General features: G+C 49.7%; 1 protein-coding gene across 2 annotated transcripts in view; it reads right to left on the reverse strand.

The window, feature by feature from the left end:
• The window catches only part of LOC110403351 (gamma-aminobutyric acid receptor subunit beta-4), a 67,264-nt gene extending 66,805 nt beyond the window's left edge, over positions 1-459 (reverse strand). For both annotated transcript variants that reach the window (XM_021406476.1, XM_021406475.1), the window contains exon 1: positions 241-459. In XM_021406476.1, the coding sequence (XP_021262151.1) occupies positions 241-320 (80 nt within the window). In that variant the 5' untranslated portion in view covers positions 321-459. The remainder of the gene's footprint in view (positions 1-240) is intronic.

The raw sequence follows: 20,009 nt of genomic DNA on the forward strand, positions 1-20,009 counted from the left end.
TGCGCTGCAAGTGGGCTGCGAGGTGGGCTCCGTCTGCAGCACATCGCATGTATGAGCATCCCTCCTCCCCCTGCCATGACACGGGCTGGGAAATAACAACAACAGGCAGCGGGGGAAGCAATTTGGGGAAAGGACCCCCTCCCCTTTCCCACACACAGATTGATGGAGAAAATCCCAAAGAAAACAAACAACCCCTGCATCAGCCCCCCTGTCCCTGCAGCCTGGGATCGCAATCCTTACCTTTGCGCACAGCAGGCGACACAAAGAGCTGCTAAAGCAGAGACAATTCCACTCAATCTGTCTGCCTGAAATGTCCACATTTCCACAAAGACGAAGGATGAAAAAAATCTTTGGAGGGGAGGGGAAAGAAGGATGGATCTCCTGAAATCCCCCTCCAAAGAAAGGGGGGGAGGGAAAAAAGAAACCGACCCCCCCCAGATAGTGATTTCCTGGAGAAAAAGAATAATGAGAAAAACTAAAAAATGTGGGGGAAAAATATCCCCCCCCCTCCTTCAGTGCCAGTCAAAGAATTCGTTTCTTCTTCCTTTCAGCATCCTCTCAACAAGAGGCATCCTCTGGCAATGGAGAAAATCCCAAGAGAAAGAAAAATAAAATGCCCCAAAATGAGCTTAGCAAAATGTGAAATCGAATCTCACAGGTACGCGAAGAAGAAGGAGAAGAAGGGAGAAAAAAAAAAAAGAAAAAGAAAAAGAAAAGAAAAAAAGAAGAACTCAGTGTCCCTTGAGCACTCCACTTGGATTATTTTTCCTCCTGCTCTTTTGCCATCCGGTTCTGCAGATGTTGCATGGCTCCTGCTACCCACCTTCAGAGAAGAGGAGGAGGAGAAAGAGAGTGGTGTGTGTGTGTCTGTGTGCGTGTGTGTGTGTGAGGGGGGAGGTGTGAGTTATCGAGCAATACAATTTTATTCTGGATTTTATCTACCTGCTCCCCCCTCCCTTTTTATTTTCCGAGGGGGAAGGGGAAGCAGTGCCACCCCACCGTGCTGTTGTTTTATTTTATGGCAAGCTCAGGCTCATCACTTGGATGGTTTGGGGCTTTTCTGAAAGGGTTAAAAAAAAAAAGATGAGGAAAAAAGGAAAAACAAGTGCAACCCGGTAAATAAATAAATACATATATGCATGTGTAAAAAATAAATAAATCCCTGTCTGTAGAAGGAGCTGCTCTCTGAGGGAGGCTGGATGTTTCCCTAGTGCTGTTGCCGCAGCTCCTGTGGAGTTTTGCTGCTCATTGCAAAGTCACAAGAGGAGGGGAGGAGAGAGGGAGTTTGGGGATGGGGAGGGGGACTCTCTGGGCAAATTGCGATCCTGACGTCATGGCTGACAGCATTAACCCCTGCTGGCTTGCAGAGGGGAGGATTTTGCTTATTCCTGGGGAGGTGGGAGCAGGGGAGCAGATGGAGTGGTAGGCAGGGGGATGCTCGTGGACAAGGGTGGCTGAGCTGCAGGAGCTGATGGTTGCCGTGGTTGTCTGGAATGGTGTGATCAGCGAAGGCTGGACTTCTTCCTCCAGCCACAGAGATAAAGGAGAAGGTGATCTGCTGGAAGTCCTTCCATGCCACATGGCAGACAGTGGCCTGCTGGCCTCCTGGGGAGCTGGGGAAGACATTCCAAGGGTTCTGGTGGGGCTGGGGGCCTTTCCAGGCCAGGGAAGCCCAGCTCAGCAGGGATGCTCAGCTTTTCCCAGGGAGTGTTGTGCTATGGATACAACAAAGTTTGGGGAAAAGGAGCTTAAACTGCTGGAAACACTGCTGAGGATCAGCTATTGATGCTATAGTTTTGCCCACTGAAATGGTAACAGTCATTCAAATCTTCAGTCACAATCTCCTGTGTATCGGCTTCTGATCTTTATCTTAAAAAGGTAATATAATTAAGGAGCTCTACATCTCTAAATCAGGCATGGAGTGATGAATTTCCATGGAGGAATTTTTCCTGGGAAGAAGGAGAGCCTCAGCAGCACTGTAAGCACAGAGCAGGGGCGGTATCCCTGGGAGGAACCACCCGAGCCCCCCTGCCAGTGCCATCAGAAAAGGGGATGCGGGGGGGGGAGCAGACTTTGGAGCAGGGTTCTCCCTTCCTCTTGCTCCCCACTAGCACTGGATGACACCTCTGCATAGGTGCTCTCCAAAGCCCTCTGGGCCTGAGGGCAGAGCAGATGTGTGACTTCAGATGGGCAGGATGAGGCTCAAAATAACCCTGACGAGGCAAATGAGGCAATGCAGGGTGGCAGCTGGACAGCACCCTCATCCGCAGGTTCTTAGTCCTTGAACCCAGAGAGTATCTCTGAGCAGCCCCTCTGCCCGCTGAGCCTACCAACCTGTCGGGGCTGTCCCTCTGCAAGTCTTTGGGAAGAGAAGCAACACAAACTGATGCTCTCTGCATTAAAACAAGGGTTGCAGGACACCATCCTGGTGTCACAGTTGGAGCCGTCCTCCCTGTTCAGCTCTCATCACAGGAGGTAGGTCCTGGGGGCAGCCAGCATGCAAGGCCCAGGAAGAAGAGGGGGAACCAGGGAGGTTTTGCATCCACACCAAGGCTATACAAGAATGAGAGGGAAAACTGTCACAACAACTGCAGAGGCTGGTGGAAAATAAGCCCTGCTCATATCTCTCGATACCCTTGGCTTGGGGGCTATTTCAAAGCAATAGGGTTTCCCTGCATGCTTGTTCCAGAGGAGAACCAGCCCAGCAGATCTGAGCTGGTGCTTTGTCAGGTTCAGCCTCAAGCCAAAGATCAGCCACTTCCACCATTTCCACATGGCAGGTTGTTTCCTGTGGGGTTGCTCGTGCCTCATCGGGGATACCTGGCCCTGTGGTGCAGGATCCTGTGATGTTTCCCCACGTGCAAACGTGCCACCATGAGCCTCACTGCATGCTGTTACACGGGCGTGGTATTAACCCCATCCACTGCTGCAGCACTGCACGGGTATCCTGGCAGCAGCATGTTTTTGAAGCACTCATTCTGAATTAAGCTGCTGGGTAGCAGGGAGGAGCTCCTGGGACAGATGAGAAGCCTTTGCCTCTCTCAAAGTTCTGGGCACCGAAGTCCCACCCTGGGCCATTCCATTCCTTCCTTCTCTGGTCTGTCAGCAGTGTTCCATCCCACCAGCTGTGATTGCATGTTACTGGCAAAAAGGTAAGTGGAAAGCAAATGTCAGAGGCATACATGAAGGGGAAAAATTATGCTCACAAATGGTGACATTTGTGCTTGCAAGTTCACCCAGTCGGGAGCAGAAACCGTATCACATGAATTATCTGACCATTCAGCCACAACATGGAACTTGGGAAAGCCAATTGCTTAGTAGCAAATGCATTCAAAGACACCGTCGTGAACTCTTGAATAATCTACCTGAAGCCATGTTCACGAATAAATGACTGCTCTGCAATTAGTCACCCATCTCTGCTGAGTCTCATTAAAGCTGATGCATATTTGATACACGAAGATGCTCACAGAGGAGTTTGTTTCTTCCCCTCCAGAAGACAGGCAGCCTCAAGACCCCCAGAGCCCAAAGAGCTGGGTCTCCCTCCCCTCCTCGGGAGCTGTCTGCTCTCCAGAGAGAGACCAACAATGTTTTTTTCTGAAGTTTATATTGTGAGTCAAAAAAAAAAGAGCCATTGGGGGCTGCCGGAGTTGGCATGCTGTGGCTGTAATCAATCTGAAGAGGCCATGGAGGAATTTGTTCACGGCTGTCCACTGTCCTCTGTTATTAAATCACTCATTTGAACTACCCTCCTACTTATTGCTCTGCTGCAAGCTCTGCACCATAACCTTTGTCTCCTGCAGACACCCCTGTCTTCAATCCCACAGTCACAGTGTGATAGTGTTGTGCCAAAAGCCTCTACAGATCATGGCTTCTGGTCTACAGCTACGATAGTGCAAAGCGCATGGTGTCCAATGGCTCAGCACATGCTAGGTGTTCATCTGCGTGCTACCTCCAACTTTGGGTTCATGACACAGGAGGGAGAAATTGGTGCTGTCCTGAGGGGTCTGCACAAGTAAAGCAGCCAAGCGATGAATCAGATTGCATCTACCTTTCCATAAAGACAGAGAAAGAAAGAGAAGCAGGGCTTTGCCAGCACCAGGGCACATTTTAGACCTCTTCTCCAAGCACACAGATGCATCCAGCAAAGGGAGCTTGGGTAGATATTTCTGTAGAAAGTATCCCACATCAGTAAATACCATAATTAGAATGAGCACTAGGGAGCATCCAAAGTAAATCTCCACCAGTACCACTTAGCTGTGTCACCTCCAGCCCTGAGGAGCTGCTGTGGCAGGGGAACAAGGAGCTATTTCCCTTGCCATCACAGTTATCAACTAAGTGCCACTTGTCTGCAGGGCTTGCCATCAAGGTGGAAAATCTTTCTGGTCTCCACACACCACTGACAGGAGGGGACAGGGCTCGCTCTTCTGTCAAACCAGCAACTCCCTGAAGAATACAGTTGTTCTTCCAAAGCCGGAAAAAATAATAATCATCAGCAGCAATAAGAAAAGCAAACCTAATCTACAACAACAAAACAAACAAAACATGAGAAGAGAAAGCAAAGCAAACCGGGCACTAAACCAGAAGTGCTACTGATCTTCCTGCACAGAAGATGAAACACACCCTGCAAATAAATGAAGCATGCCTCATGATGTGAAAATAGGGAAGGGAATGTTTCCTGCCTTGTGTAGGACATGGCCTTTTCTTCCTGCTCTTGCTGCAGCTGCACCTAGGCCTGATCTCACCAAGACAGAAACCTTTGGCAGTTACATCTTGTGGGTTCCTAGCAGAAAAGGTTTTCTTCAAGACATTCCAGAGGACAAAGTTTCTACCAGCCATTACAGTGCCACGTAATCACCTTTGAGCGTCAGCCCTGGATGAGAAGACTGCATGTACCGATGTAGCTGACAGACACCAACAACTGCTTGAACAGCTGGGAGCATCATTTTTTGGCAACTCTGCGTCCTTTAAGCCACAAATCCCTCCTCACTTCAGCCCCATGAGCTTGGCCACACCATATGCTAGATGCTGTCTATTTCCAAGGAAATATCCCAAAGGCATAGTCTATATCCAGGGTTCCCCATCTTTGCTGAGTTAAAGATCCTTCATCTTGCACTTCTGCAAGATAGTGCAGAATTCTCAAGAGCAAGCGGAAATGTTTGCTATTTTTAGGAACTGTGAATGGGTGAACTGGTGATCAGAGGCTTGCATACAGCCGTGCATCTTGCCTGTGCTCGAATCTCTTTTAACAGAGGATGGAAACTGTGGTGGGAAAACAGAATAGATTCTCGATGGAGATGAGTTCATGCGCTGCCTCCCATTTCAGCCGTCCTTTACTACAAGCCTGCAGACCAGCCTAGTTTGAGCTTTCATTTATTTGAAAAATGGTACAGCCAAGTGAAGGTCCTTCAATTATGGTTGCCAAAGTGCTGGGATAGCTGTAGTTATTGAGAAGCTTTAGCTTCTACGTCTATGGTGAAAGAACAGCCCTACACATGGCAGTCTCCCCATGCCACAGCCTCTCCTGCCATGCAGACAGCTGCAGGGTGACAGTGACACTAAGGCCTGCTCTGTGGTAAAGGTCTACTCAGGTTTGAGCTTAGCATATCAAAGGCCCCAAGTTTAATTTCTCTTCACATTTCCATGACTGCAGTTAGCAACAGTAGTGATGCCCCTTGGGACTGGCATTTCCGATCGCGTTACGACTGGCGGTGTGAAGGGCCCAAGGCAAGGACAAGGAGCTCGAGCCCCTGCAGACAGTTAAGAAGTGCCAAAAAACCATCTCCAAACTCATTATTGCTAAGGGTGGAGATCTGCTGTGACACAGAGTGCATTTGTTGGGTAGATGTCTCTCATGAGGCTCCCCAGTTTAGGATGCTGTGGCACCCCTCAGTGCTATGGGTGTTCCTTCCCATTTAAGCTAGCAGTCAATTCCCCTTCAGAATCAAACTTCCTAGCTGCAGTCCTGGAGAGACAGCAGAAAGTACTGGGAGTAGTGGTGAAAAGGACTGCAAGGATCCCTCAATAAGCTTTCTGATGACACTACGTTGGGAGGAAGTGTCGATCTGCCTGAGGGTGGTGGAGTCACCATCCCTGGAGGTGGTCAAGAAAAGGGCAGATGTGGCACCGAGGGACATAGTTAGTGAGCATGGTGGGGATGAGTTGACAGTTGGACTAGATGATCTTAGTGGTCTTTTCCCACCTTAATGACTCTATGATTCCATGGTCTAGATTTAAAAAATGCCCCTGAACTCCCTAGAGAGGGCTGGATGGCTTCAGCACCTTTTACCCCCCAGTACCCATGCAAATTTCTTGCTTTGACATCAGTTGAGCACCATCACCAAGGAGGAAGGAGAAGACGACAAAAGCCGGAACCTGGGCCCCACTGGCCACAGTAGCAGGGAGTTTCTGGAGCAAACCTTGAAAGTGCTACCTGAAGCTGTCTCCCCCAGTTTATATGTTGATGGGCTGAAGCTAATGTGATAGAAGAGATTGTTTCTGCACACTGCAGGTGTAGTGAAAATTCTAAATCACAGCCTGAGCCAGTGATAGAGCACCTGGCGGGAAGGCAGGGCCAACTGAGGGGAGCTCAGCTGTGAGCAATGCACTGAGTGATTGGACGGGGGGAGCCAGTATCCACCCCTTCCCAGACCTCATGTAAGGGTTGGCAGTGGAGGTGAGGGGATCTTGCTGGAGATCTCTGTCTACCTGAGGCCTTCTGAAGGTAAGCAGCTTCTTCCTTTTGTTTTTGTGGTTGTTGCGTTTGAGCAAATTCTCACTTGCTGCAGTGTAGGACCTTGCTGTTCTGCTGTCATTGTTGTGCTCTCCATTGTGTTACAGTGGGGTACCCATTTTCACCATTAGCCTGATGTTGATCTCCTTCAGCCAAGGTGCTCAGGATTCTGTATTTTATCCCGTGACAAAGCCCATGACGGTCTCTTTCATGGGCAGTGACCCAGTGGTTGGAACCAACTCAGCTAGAAGATCCTGTTTGTTCCTGCACCAGTGAAATGCTCTCCAGATCCTACATGTTCACTCATTTTCTATGCTGGAGAGGAGCCCAACATAGAGCTCTTGCCCCAGCAAGGGCTGGCTGGGCCATCAGCTTAGGGTTTGTTTGCAAGTACTGACCATACATACAGGGCTTGTGAGGGTCACCTGGGCTCAGCCATACTCTGGAAGGAACAGAAATGATTACCTGTGCTGTCATGGTGTGGAGGACAATGGTGAGTGATGATATCACAGGGGGAAATGCACAGAAGGCGCCTGAGTAAGAGCCTTACTGAAAGGAGCATCACAAAGACTAAGAGCTTCAGAATGACAACAGAATTCATGAAGTCTCCTTTCTGGAAGATGTGTGTGCGACACCAGTGTCCATCAAGTTACCCATCTTGCCTTTCTAATCTGAGCAGAGATAAAAGAGATAACATAAAACTGCTTTCAAACTTTCACGGACTGCAGAAGGAACGACCTTACTCCTTTGTGTGTCATAAATTTCTGTTTTTATTTTTCAAGTGGGAAATTGACGCAGATATGTGCTTCCTCTATGACTGCTCCTGACTGTAATGGGGAATTTGTAAAATGTTCTCACTGGATACATGATGTGTGCTCCTTGTTAACTCAGCGTTTTGTGTGAGATAATATTCATATGTGCTTTCCTATGGCCTTCAGCCACTCTAGTGGCTGCAAGGGGCTTTGTCTGATAGTTCTAAAATGGGTGGCTGAGAGTGAGTGACTTTTACGACCTCAGAAGGGTGATAATGGTGCCAAAACTTGCTCTCAGGAGTGTTATATTGCTGTCATGAAATGCAATTTGTACATTATAGAATGGGAGACAGTACAACATGTATCTTGGTCCTGAAATAGGACTGACAGTCCATCAGCCTGCTGACAGCTAATAAGTTCTGGTCATGCCTCAACTTCTAAGTCATTCAAGCACGTACTTTACAAACATGAAAACAAAACTCCCCCCATGTTTGTGTGTTAGGCATGCCTCTGTCATGGAAGAGGAAAACAGCTGAGATGGGTTCTGTGTTCCCTCTTAGACTGGTGAGAAACAGCCCTGAGCAGAACTAGATTATTCTGGATTTGCACCTGGTGTGGCAACAGTGTCAGCTGGAGCCCCTTACTGTCTTGGCTATGACAAACCAATGTCTATGAAGTTCCTCTCCAGATGAGCAAGAGGAGAATCCCCTGTATATACACTTCATTTTGGAGATTGAGAGGGAAATGTGTGTGATGCTGTGTTGCCTGGTAACAGGCTGGGAGGGACGGAGCACAGGGCAGGTGGTCTTGGGGGCTGTGCTGGAGAGGAGCATCTCCAATCTGTGCATGTGGCAGAGGGAAAGGGTGAGTGCTCCAGCACAGAGGGACATGCTTGGAGCAAGGCAGAGACCCAAAAGAGTGGGCTGGACCATGGGGGAGATGAAAGTCCAGTCAAGGAGGAGGAAAAGAGGGAAGCCAGAGAGGGGAAGGTGGAAGAGTGGCTGAACTGCAAGGGCTCATGGCTGTCACCTTCTAGGGAGTGGCTGTAGTCTCTTTTCAGATGTGCTGTGACTTCAATCCAAAGAATGGCAGAAAAATGCAGTTTTCCTCTGAATTGTGCCTGTTCTCCTCTAAGGAAGTCCTATATTGCTGATGCTCTCCCAGTCCTTGAAGACTCCACACAAGTTTCAAAGTTGATTGCAGTGACTTTTTCTGAGTGATAAACATTCGCACAAGTCTTTGTTAGGAATAACAGCACCTCTCTGACCAGTCCCAAAAGGTTCCTAGTCCCAGCCCAGCTGTCCTGAGGGACCACACACAGATTGACAGGTCAGGTTTGGTCAGCACAGACAGTGTGAATCTATCCTTCATTTCCTTTATTTCAAACTGTTTTCTAATTAAAATTAGAGGGGGAAAAAAAGAAAGAGAAACTTAAGTGGGACTGGGGGAAACAGGCATGAAAAGCAATTGGTTTCCATCTGCAAGAAATGCTTTTGGCCTGGGTATCCCCCCTCAAAGCCACAGGTCTCCCTGCACCTCTGTCCTCCCCTGTGCACCCACAAGGACATTCAGGTGTGCTCTCAGCACATAGACAGGAGGGGACTCTGTGCCCTGGCTGGGTTGCAGCTGAGAAAAGCACGCAGGGCACTGGCAGCCCTTGGGGAAGACCCCAGGGAAAACACTTCCCTCCACTGTCAGGGTGGTGCCAGCTCCTCTCCCACTGGGAATCCCTTCTGGTAGGTCCCTCCCTCACCACTGCTGACTCCTCCATGCAGAGGATTCTGTGATTCCCCTATCTGGAGCACAGCAGCGTGAGTCCTGGCTGCAGACCTCCACCCCCTAAGAAATGACTGGGGATGCTGCTTTGTCCAGTGCATGAGTCTTCCCCATCTCCTGTGCTTTTATTTCAGTCCATTTGCAGCACTGATTTGGGCAGTTCAGCCCTCTGCACTTGTCCACTGGTGCCATGCAGGACTGTCCCTATGCGCAACAAGGACGTCAGCTGACCCTCTGGCTGCTCACCACCTTCCCCTTTTGCTTTTTTCTGGTATGCACACCATCTCACAGTTTTCTCAGGAGGGGGCATTCATCCACTCTGCCTCTGGGACACGTAAAACAAGCATTGTGTTCACACTCACATGGTGAAGCAGTAGCAGCGATGCAATAGACTGTGTTTTTCCTGTACTCTGCTCTACAATCTTAATAATTAAGATAAACCTTTTAGCTCAGTTCTTTCCATCTTGATACTTCTCCATCTTGACTGAAAGCAGCTTTGTAACAGGACTGCCACCTGGCAGGGAATTCCAAAACTTGTACTTGATTTATCCCAACTTTGGAAGAGCAGGAATATTTTTCCTGACTATAGCTACTTCTGAGATGTTCAGCGTAAAGTTCTGTTTTACCTTTCTCGTTACTTCCAATATCATGCAATACTGTATTTAAACTGATGGGCACTGTGACACTCACCAGAACAAAATCAATCCATGTCCCCCATGCAGGGCACAGCGTGGAGGAGCTGTGAATCCTTTCTCAGCCTTCCTCCTGCCAGGCCTCTCACTCCACTGCCCTTTTCTTGGGGCAGTGACAGAAACATCTGATTTCCACCAGCCAACGCCCCCTGCTGCAGCTCACACCAGCTTAAGGTGTATGCAAAGACAACACCTGAGCAGCACGTTACGCTTGCTTTATGCTGGTGCCAGCTGCTGCAGAAGGTAGCAGAAAGTGAACTGAAGCTAGCACAAGAGCTTTGAGAAAGCTACTGACGTAAATTTAGGCTGTATCTCACACGTTTTGAACAAAGCCCTTGTAGAGGGGCCCAAGCTTTCTCAGAGTACGCCCATTCTTTCTCTATCAAGGTGGAGAATTATTATGGAAAGAATTGTTTCTATTCAAGTTCCAAATTGAAGCTTTCTTTGCTCACCAAATCCATTGGGGGGAAGTGTTTTCATTGGAAAAATGAAAATTAACTTTTCCAAGGAAACTGCAGGGAAGGAGGAGAACAAAGCAGCTGGAAATGGAGCTGAAAAACATTCCTGTGATGCTGCTGGAGTACAAACCTCCTCTGGGAGGGAAAGGCAGTTTCCTATATGAATGGGAACAGCAGTGGCTGCAGCGCTCAGCACCTTTGATGTCCATGAAGGAAGGGAGCAGCCCAAGTGAGCAGGACTGCAGGCTATGCTGTGCTGGGACCTGCAAGGCATGGCTGGGTTGGCAGTGGGTGCCCACACTGGGCTCTGGCTGGTTTGTGCTCCCGCAGGCTGATGTTTGAACCTGAGCTCCCCATTCCTGGAAACTTCATCTTTCTCTTTTCTTTCTTTCTGGCCCTCATTTGAAAATCAAAAGGCTGTAGGAGGTGACCTAGGCTCACAAATCCTAGCAGGCCCACAGCTGAAACAAAACACAGACCTCTCTCTTTTCCTTCCTCCCCTTTCAATCCTGCTGCCAGCTTGCTGGACCTATTTGCATATCCAGAGCACCATTTCTCTTCTCTGGCAGTTTGGTGCACCCCCAGCCTTCCCTCCTCCACCCTCAGGACCTTTTCAGAGCAAGTAGCCCAGCATTGCCAACACTGAGGCGATGTGACCTCTATTTCTGCTACTCTTTTCTTCCAGCCTCTGCCGCCTAAAGCCAGGGCCACTTTTCTTCCACGTTTGGAGAGAGCAAAGCACTTTGCAAATGTAACCTTAAGTGACATCTGAGCTGAATGTGTCCCCAAGGCACCTGTCCCCTGAGAGGGCTTGGCTAGCAACCCTCCAGGAACAGAATCCCTCTCTACTCCTGGCTGTGACAGCAACACACAATTCTTCTGTCAGTGTCTGCTGGTTATGGAAACAGAACCATAGAATCATTAAGACTGGAAAAGACCAGTAAATTGTCTAGTCTGCCAACCTACCCCCACCATGCCCACTAACCCATGTCCCCCTGTGTCATATCTCCGTGTTTCTTGGACACCTCCAGCAGTGACTACCCCATCTCCCTGGGCAGCCTGTGCCAATGCATTACCACTCTTTTAGAGAAGAAATTTTTCCTAATGTCCAACCTGAACCTCCCCTGGTGTGACTTCAGGCCATCACCTCTTTGTTCTATTGCTAGTTACCTGGGAAAAGAGACAACCCTCACCTCTCTCCAACCTCCTTTCAGACAGTTATACAGAGCAGTAAGGTCTCCCCTGAACACTGCTTAGCTCTGGAGATCACATAGTCCAACTTCCTATTCCCTTGCAAGCAATCCATACCATGTAACAATCAGGAAAAACCTGATCTGAGAGGATTCACATTTTCTCACGTTAGTGCTGGCTGCCAGCTTACTCTCAGTTTCTCTTCCATCATGAGTCCTATGCCCCCTCCCCAAATTGCCACGAGGATATTCCTCCCTTGGGAGAGGACAGCCTGGAGTGTGCTGGAAACTAGGTGACAAAGCCACTGCTTTCCCCTCCTCAGCTTCCCAGGGGCAGATGCTATCTCCTGATGCTGGCTCAGACCTACAGCCACAGTCCTCCCACCAGCATCTTCACCCTGGTGGAGAGAAGTGAAGATCATCACACTTTCTGTTTCCTGAGTGGCCCTGCAGGACATCTGCTTGGCAAGTTTTAAACACACTCTAAAAGAACCCATGCTGGCACAGGGCCCCTCAGCCACCCTGCACTGCGGGCTCCCTCCAGCTCTGCACACCCCCTCCTGCTCTGCCCACTCCACAACAGCAGTGAGGGCAGGGAGGCGGTGTGATGTTGCAGGGAGTGAAGAATTGTTTGCTTTGCTATATCTGATTCACAATGGAAGTGCAGGGGTCAGGAGAAGGCTGTTTATCATGCTAAGGTGTCCTGATTAAGTCAAGCACTGATGATGACATCTTAAAGGAGCAGATGAGAGGGATCATTGCCTGGCCCTGGAAGATCTGGGGAAAAACAATCCCAAAAAGCCCTGATGAGGGGTCAGCATCAGTCGGGCACGTTGCCAGCCTGCGGTCCCCAGGAAAGCAGAGCATTCTCTCACGATGCGGGGATGACAGCCTCTGTTGGCATGGCAACACGGGATGCTGCGGCGGGGATGGCCGGGCAGGAGTTTGCAGTCGGCAGAACGGGGAAATGTTTGATAGATTAAAAAACCACCAGCCGCACGCCATCGTCCTCCCTCACTCACTCCACCTTGTGCTGCCAAGTTGAATAACTGTGTTATTGTGGTGGGAGAAAAACAGCATAATCTGAGCCCAGGCTGTCAGGGAGGGGGGAAAGAGAACATTTTCTTCTGCTGTTCCCCCTTTTCCTTCCCAGCACGTCTCTTGGGCGGCGAAACCAAGCGGTGGACAAGGATCTGGGGTACAAGTGGGAGACCCAGGCTCTGTTTGGGCTGTGGTATCCCACAGATCTCATCATCACCCTGGGCAGCTTTCACATTCCTATTGCAGGTTGGACTCCAAATTATATATTTTTAAAAACAAAGAAAGTTCAAGCATGAGGTAATACTTGTTCACTTAGAAAGCCCCAGAGAAACACAAGAGCGAGGAAGGAGAGGGGTAAAAAGCGGGTCTGTTTGCATGGCCAAACCTTCACTGCTTCCACGCAGCATCTCCGAAGTACTGGTGAGGACACCAGGGTTTTCTGCACAATTGGCAGTTGCAGGGCACCCTGCTCCTACAACACCCTGGATGTGGTGTGACTCAAAGGGGTTTGCCCATGCACTCACAGCAGGCAGGAGCATGTTAACCTCAGGCACATAACGTGGGATAGTTTCACATAGTTTTGGATAGCGCCAGGCTAAATATTTTGCAGTCTTTTGTTCAAGAATCTCCAAGGGATGTTCTGCTTTCTCTCCAGTTGGGTCCCCAGATTGGTGCAGGTTGCACTTCATGTCTCTTGCGAGGGTTCAGTGAGGTTTCCCTCCAGCTTCTGAGCACCACCCAACTTTCTGAACAGCTGTGCAAGGCTTTTCCTTTACACCAGCACTTTGCACGCTGCTGCTTCCCGAACCACAACAGCATAAAACGAGAGATGACAAAAGGAAAAGTCATCAGTGACGGCAAAAAACACAGAACCATCAGGACACAGCAGCCTCTGGGGAGTTTTTCCTCATGATATGGCTGCTGTGCCAGGATCATTAGTGCACCACCAAATCCTGATTGCCCCGGCCAGCTTCACCTGGGATATCCCCCACCCACTCACACAACCCATTGGGCCATGGCTCCATTTAATCCCAGCCTCATGCACCCACCCTTTGCTTTGGGCTGTGCTGTAGCTGCCTCTGAATATATCTCTTAGATGGTCTTCAGGTGTGCTTTGCAATCTTGTCTCTAGCTGGGCATTCTAGTTCTGATCTGTGACCTAATGTGGGACTGTGCTCACGTACAATGGGTCACTTTGGTTCTGCTCTTGCTGCTTCTTTGATACTGAGTGGGGCAGCCCCCTGAGGACCCTTCTGCAACCTGCATCCAAGAAATGCGGGTACCAGGAGTATTAGGAGCTGCTTCATTGAGTCCCTACATTGCACTTTCTCTTCGTAGTCAGGCACAGCCTCCCATGGGGCTATGCAGAGCAGGAGATCATTCCTAAACAACCTTTAAGGTAATAAATTAAGAGTTTTCGCTTAAAATTAGATACTACACAAGGAGCAGGTGTCCCAGGATCACTCAGGAAGTCTATGTCGGGGAAAATCAGTGGTTAGTAGTAAAGATTCAGCTTGAATTTATGATATGGTGATAGGCTGTAACATTTTGCACTCCCGTGCAGTGCAGCGTGATCTTGAACGTGCGTGCGGTGTCACAGCTCCTTTTTACAAACGAGGAAATCCATAAGGGCTGGTCTGGGGGAAGCACAAAGCACGGGGCTTGCATCTCCTGAGCTGCTTCGCTTGCCCCTGCTGTGCACGCGGGAGCACGACGGCTTTGCAAGGCTGCTTGGTGCGGGCTGGGGCGGTCCTGACAGCGGCAGGATGGAATGCGTTGGCTCTCGCTGGAGGCTGAACACCCAGCACGGCTCGGGGAGAGAATGCCGGGGAGTGTCGGGGGGTGAGGCTGCTGTTTACCTCCACCGTGCATGAGGGGAGGAGATCTCCACTCCAGCGGCTTGTCACTGTGCCAGGACCGGCAGTGGGTGGCAGAGGGAATCCCTTTGCAGGGGGAGCGCGGCTGAGCCCAGCTCCTGGCACGGAGCCTCCCCAAGGCCCGGTGAGCCGCGTGCTGCCCGCCCCTCTCCGGAGGAGCCTTTGAGCTTCCACTCCTCTGTTCTTTTCCATCTCCCCCAGCACAGCCACCTCCCTCTCCTGCATTTCTTCTGCCTCACTCCACACCGCTCTGCAGCTTTCTCTGCTCAAAATAATTTCTGCTCAGGGAATTCCTCTCCCTCCCTCCCCGCTCTCCTGCAGTATTTCTCTCTGGCCTTTGCCCTGGGATATGTAGCTGAGCATTAGCACAAACATCATCTCTCGCTGGTGATCTGGAGCAGACAAGATGACTTTAAAGCCCAACGAAAAAGCCTTCCTGCGAAAACATCTTGTTGCAAAAGCAGGGCATTAGCGAGGAAGGCTTTGCTCTCCAGGTGGGGTGTTTGCTGAGGAATTATTCTAAGCACTGATCATCTTGGCAAAGTGCTGCCTTCACCCAGGGCGCTCACAGCCTGAGCAGGAGCAAACCTCTGGCCTGGCAGCGGCAGCCCTGGGCCCTGCTGCCAGCATCCACCTCCTGTGCTGCCACTGGGAGGTGCCACCTCCAGCAGCACACCGTGATACTGGGGGCAGCCCTGCAGCCACCCCCAGACTGCAGCAAAATCTGCAATTAATCACTGGCTGATAGCAATCAGGGCACTTACTGATTGTGAGTGCTGTGTTTTTGTGGGAGGTCTCACAGCTTGGATTTGTTTTGTCGTCGTGGTGGGGCTGCAGGGTAGAGAGGGGACCTGGGTCTGGGTTGGGATGGGAGTCTGTCTGCAGTCTGTTCTCATTTGGGGCTGTTCCCTGCTTCTGCTTTTCATTTCGGGCTTCTTCCTTCTGCACTTCCATCTGCTGATGCTTTGTGGTTCCCCTGCTAAGTACTGAGGGGACCTGAGCAATTACTGCCCTATGGCACGTGTGTTCTGTCTGAGGTAAACCTATTTCTTCACCAAGCCTTACAGGCAGAATTGTTAGGGGGCTGTGCATGATACACTGTGTTTGCAGCTGTTACCGATCAGAAATTTGTTGAAGGAAGAGAAGAACGCTGTGTCTGTAACCTTCCTTTTAAAATAGAACAGTCTAACCTGAGTGTGCGATGGGGTTAGGGGAGCTATTTTTAGCAGAATGCTTCAGGTGAGTCGGAACTTTCCCCTTTGCCTGTGTCTTCAAAGTGCTGCTTCCAGCCTGGAGAAACAAGGCCAATAAGGTTCTGTTGCTTCTCAGCTCTCCTGGCGCTGAGTTTACTGTCTGACATGCTGCTGAAAATTTGGGCATGGTCTTTCAGCTGCAGCCTGAATTGCTCTGTGTCACAGTGCTAAGTACTAAAATGAAGAGAATTATCAGGGGTATGCAGGGTTTGCCAACCTTGTGGTCTTTCCTTGAAAACAAGCTGGGATGTGTTAGCAGCTGCTCTTCAAGGCTTTTAAGGAGAGTGACCTGCACGAGTGTAACATATTGCAAAGGGAGGTGATGCTAACACCGTAGCTGCCATGAAGATGCGAGGTGTGCCCTAACCCTGCTGGGATAAAGCACGGAGGGCTGAGGGTGCCATCCGCTGAGCTGATGCTCCCAGCTACAGAAAGCAGCTGTGCTGATAAAGGACCATGATCTCAAAATGCAATGGGCAGCACAGAGTTGTGCAGCTTTCTTTAAAAGATGCTTTCCCCCGGTAACTGGCAGACCAGCTCCCTGGGGGTAGTCCCGTCTAACCCAGTTCTATACCCTGCACTTTACGTGATGAATCTCCTTGCTTTCCCAAAAATCCCCACTTACAGCAAGCTCCCTTGGCACATTCCTGGGTCAGACATCTTTTTTTTTTTTTCAAAAAGTCTTGCTGCCATGCCTTCACTGGGCTGCTCTTAACGTTGGCACAGATAGCAGCACAGAGAAGAGCTGCTGTGCAGTTTGCATTCAGTTAGTAAATATTCATGCTGACTTTCTTGAGGTGAGTGATGTGTTCCTATGTTGGTAGCTAGTCTGGTGTAAGAAGTGGCTTAGCAGCTCAACCCTTAATAAGAGTGCAAGGCTTCAGCTCTCGGAGCTCGAGGCCAGAAGGGCTGATTAGGTAAATTCTGTATAGGAGGTCCTTAAGTTTCAGATGATTGGCACTCCTCAGCTGATGAGCCCAATATCTTTATGTGGATGAAGGGCAGAGTATGTTTGACAACGCCAGCTTGTTACAGCAGCTGCTTTGATTTGCAGATGTCTTGTCAACAGAAGCTCCCATGCAATCAGCTAAATTAGGAATGCAGTTGTAGAGAATGTAATATTTAATTATCCCTGCCATTAAAAATGTTGTATTTGATTTTTTTTTTCTTGGCTATTTCAAACCACGAAGGTCACTATTTTATGGTAGAAATGACGCAAACAAGAGTTGTATAGCCATGGAGAGAATAAGGGGAGAAACTAAGTCAACTTCCCTGCTGAATGTAGAGCTTTGTGTTTGAAGCTTACCTTTAAGCAAAGGTGAGCGCTTGTGGTCCAGCACAGCACCAGGTGTAGGAGTTGCTTAGCTGGGAGAGCAGGTCTGTAACTCGTGGCAGTGTTTATTTGGCATTTAAGCTCTCCTCACTGGTAGCTGATAAGGATGTCCTGTGTTGGACCTGAAGTCCAGGGGATTACAAATGATCCTGAGGGAGACCGAGGGTGAATGCCAAGTAGTCTGTGCTGTCAGCGTGATGGGGATATTACAAATGCAGCTTATCCTCACTCTGACTGTCTGGGGCATGATGGGTCAGGTAAGCACAAAGGGGCTGAGGAAATCTGTAGCTAAAGCTTTAACCAGAAGGCAGATGCTAACTGTCAGGGCTGCCACAGAAGCGGGTCCTGACCTGTACCAATCCTGGGGCCTGTTTGCAGTGTCCTTGCCCCAGCTGGGCTGGTTCTGCGCTGCCAGATCCTCCCGGGTGCTGCAGAGTAAGGCAGGAGGAACTGGGCTGCTTATGTTAAAGGCAGCCCCTCAGCACTGCCTGCTGGGTTGCAATAAAGCTCTCTGAGCTGGGCTCTGCATCAGGGAAAAAGTGATGCTTCTTGGAGCTTTCCTTAGCCAAGCACCAGGCTCCTACATGAGAAATACAGCATCTCCCTTCTGTATACCAATAATATAAATGTATGCTTATTCAAGGTTTGTCTGCTGCTCTGCCTGAATGCAGCGGTCATAGCTGTGAGACAATGTACTACCCATCGCGTCCTGTGTCAGCATTTAGTTTTGAAAAGTCACTTAAAATATAGCTTCAGTTCATCTTATTGGGCTGGCTGTTCTGTGCCAGGGAATGCTGGGGGGCTGCGTGCCTTCCTTTGAGTCATCAGATTACATCTTCAGTTTTTCTGGAGCACTGACGGTTGGACACCAGGCCACCCGACTGTGGTGCAAATTGAACAAGAAGCCTCTCCAGCTCAGCAGCAGAGTGTTGCCATTGAGGTGAGGATCCTGGACCAGTAGGGTTGTAGGAGAACCCTTCCAAAAGCACTGTTCCTATGCAACACATCTGTGGGATGCTTCTGCGGAAGATGAGGACAGGAGCTTATGTAGGATTTCCGGAATATGGAACTGAAGAGCAATGTAGAATAAGATAGCTGGGAAACTGGGTCAGAAAAGGCATTCCTTTATCAGACCAGCTTCTGCTTTCTTTCCTCCTTCCTGTTCAGCTGAGAGCACACTGGTGAAGACTGAAATCTTTCTCTTTAGCTGAAGAATTTCATTTGGTGTTCAAACGGGCATTGAGGGGAGTGTGGACCTCTTTGACCTTTATTTCCCAAATTCCTGTCCCTAGTCTGAAGGAGTTATGATGGAAAGTTCTGTATGAAGCTGCCATGGAGGCATAAAAGGTCTCTTGGCCCTTCTTTGCAACTCACCCCCTTCTGCTTCTGCAGAAACCACTGCTACTGAGACCCATCAAGAACTTCAGTGAACCAAAAAAGCCAGGCTCATCTGGTGAGACGCTGCTGTGACATTCTATAGGAATGTATGTAATGAAGACAATTTATATATGTTACCAGGTGTGATAGTGGTATAAAGATATTTAACACAGGAGAAACCGCCCGCTCCGTGGGGACTGAGGACTGTGTTTGGCAAAGTAAGCACTCTGCCATAAAATGAAGAGATCAGCTATGCTTGCTGGAGCCAGCAATCCTCTGTTCTATTTAACCCAGCAGTTTTCACACTGTGGGGGTAAGTATGCTCTTTATATCTCATTTCTGAGCTGGGTGCCCTGTTGTACTGTGGCTGTGACAGAGGTGATACGTTTCCCATTAACACCTTTACAGGCTGCTTAGTGCATCTAGGGCTCCAAGAGGGTGGGAGAGAGGGAGATAGCATAAGCCACTCTGGAGTCTGGAGCCTCTGGTCGTGGCTTATAACCAAGCTCTCCTCCCAGCCCTGGTGGCCTGACCTCCTTCCAGTCCTGCAGGTAGTGCAGAAGAGCAAAAAGTTGAGTTCGCTCTTGGTCTTTGAGTGTTTACAGAGACACTAATAAAATGGAGAGGAAGAGGCACAGGCTGCACAGAGAGGTGGGGGAGTCACTGTCCCTGGAGGTGTTCAAGAGGCGTGTGGATGTAGCACTTGGGGTCATGGTTTAGTGGGCATGTGGGGATGGGCTGGCAGTTGAGCTTTGTGATCTTAATGATCTTTTCCAACCCTGAGTGAAAGCTGACAGGGAAGTATGAGCAGACCTGCAGTGTGGAGTCTTGTTGGTGGCTGCTGCAGCTGCCCGTAGGGTGATGAGCAGCGCAGGAGATGGGGATCACTCCTTGCTCCTCCATGCCTAGGGCAAGGAGGGTTCAGAGCAGATGTGGAGGAGAGGAAAGGCAGTAGGGTCTGGAAATCCCTGTAAATGGGGTGCTGCCCAGATGCACACTGCAAACCACAGCGTATGTCCTGGCTGACAAGGAATTTCTATTTGAGAAATGGGATTTGGGGCACGGGATGGAAATGGGGGGAATGCTGGCAGTTTCATTTCAGGTTAATGAAAATATGATTAACAGTTGTAATTAACTGATGAAACAGTGGCTAGTTCTCTGCCCCCTCCTGATGATTTATGAGATGCAGAGGTTGCCTGCGCCCCTGGTTTCTGCTTATGGCAGCACTTTGCAACATCTCAAACTTTCTGTCTTGAAATCCCCTCCAGGCACAAGTTGCTGTGGCTTTAACTCCTGAGATGCATGTGGGGACGTACTGCACCCCCAGCGTGACTGCCTATGATCCCAACTCTGCTGTTGGGAGGCTCAACAGCAGAGCCAGAGGCTGTGGGTGTGCTGAGGGAAAAGCTGAGAAAGGGTGGCAATCTGACAGAGCAGCTGCTCAACAGCAAAGCCGAGGGAAACGCAGCCGTGGTCTTAGCTGGCTGAGGGCTGAGTACCTGGGAGAGGCAGGCACCTCCCAGCCACAGG

This window comes from Numida meleagris, chromosome 8, assembly GCF_002078875.1.
Source record: "Numida meleagris isolate 19003 breed g44 Domestic line chromosome 8, NumMel1.0, whole genome shotgun sequence".
Classification (NCBI taxonomy): Eukaryota; Metazoa; Chordata; class Aves; order Galliformes; family Numididae; genus Numida; species Numida meleagris.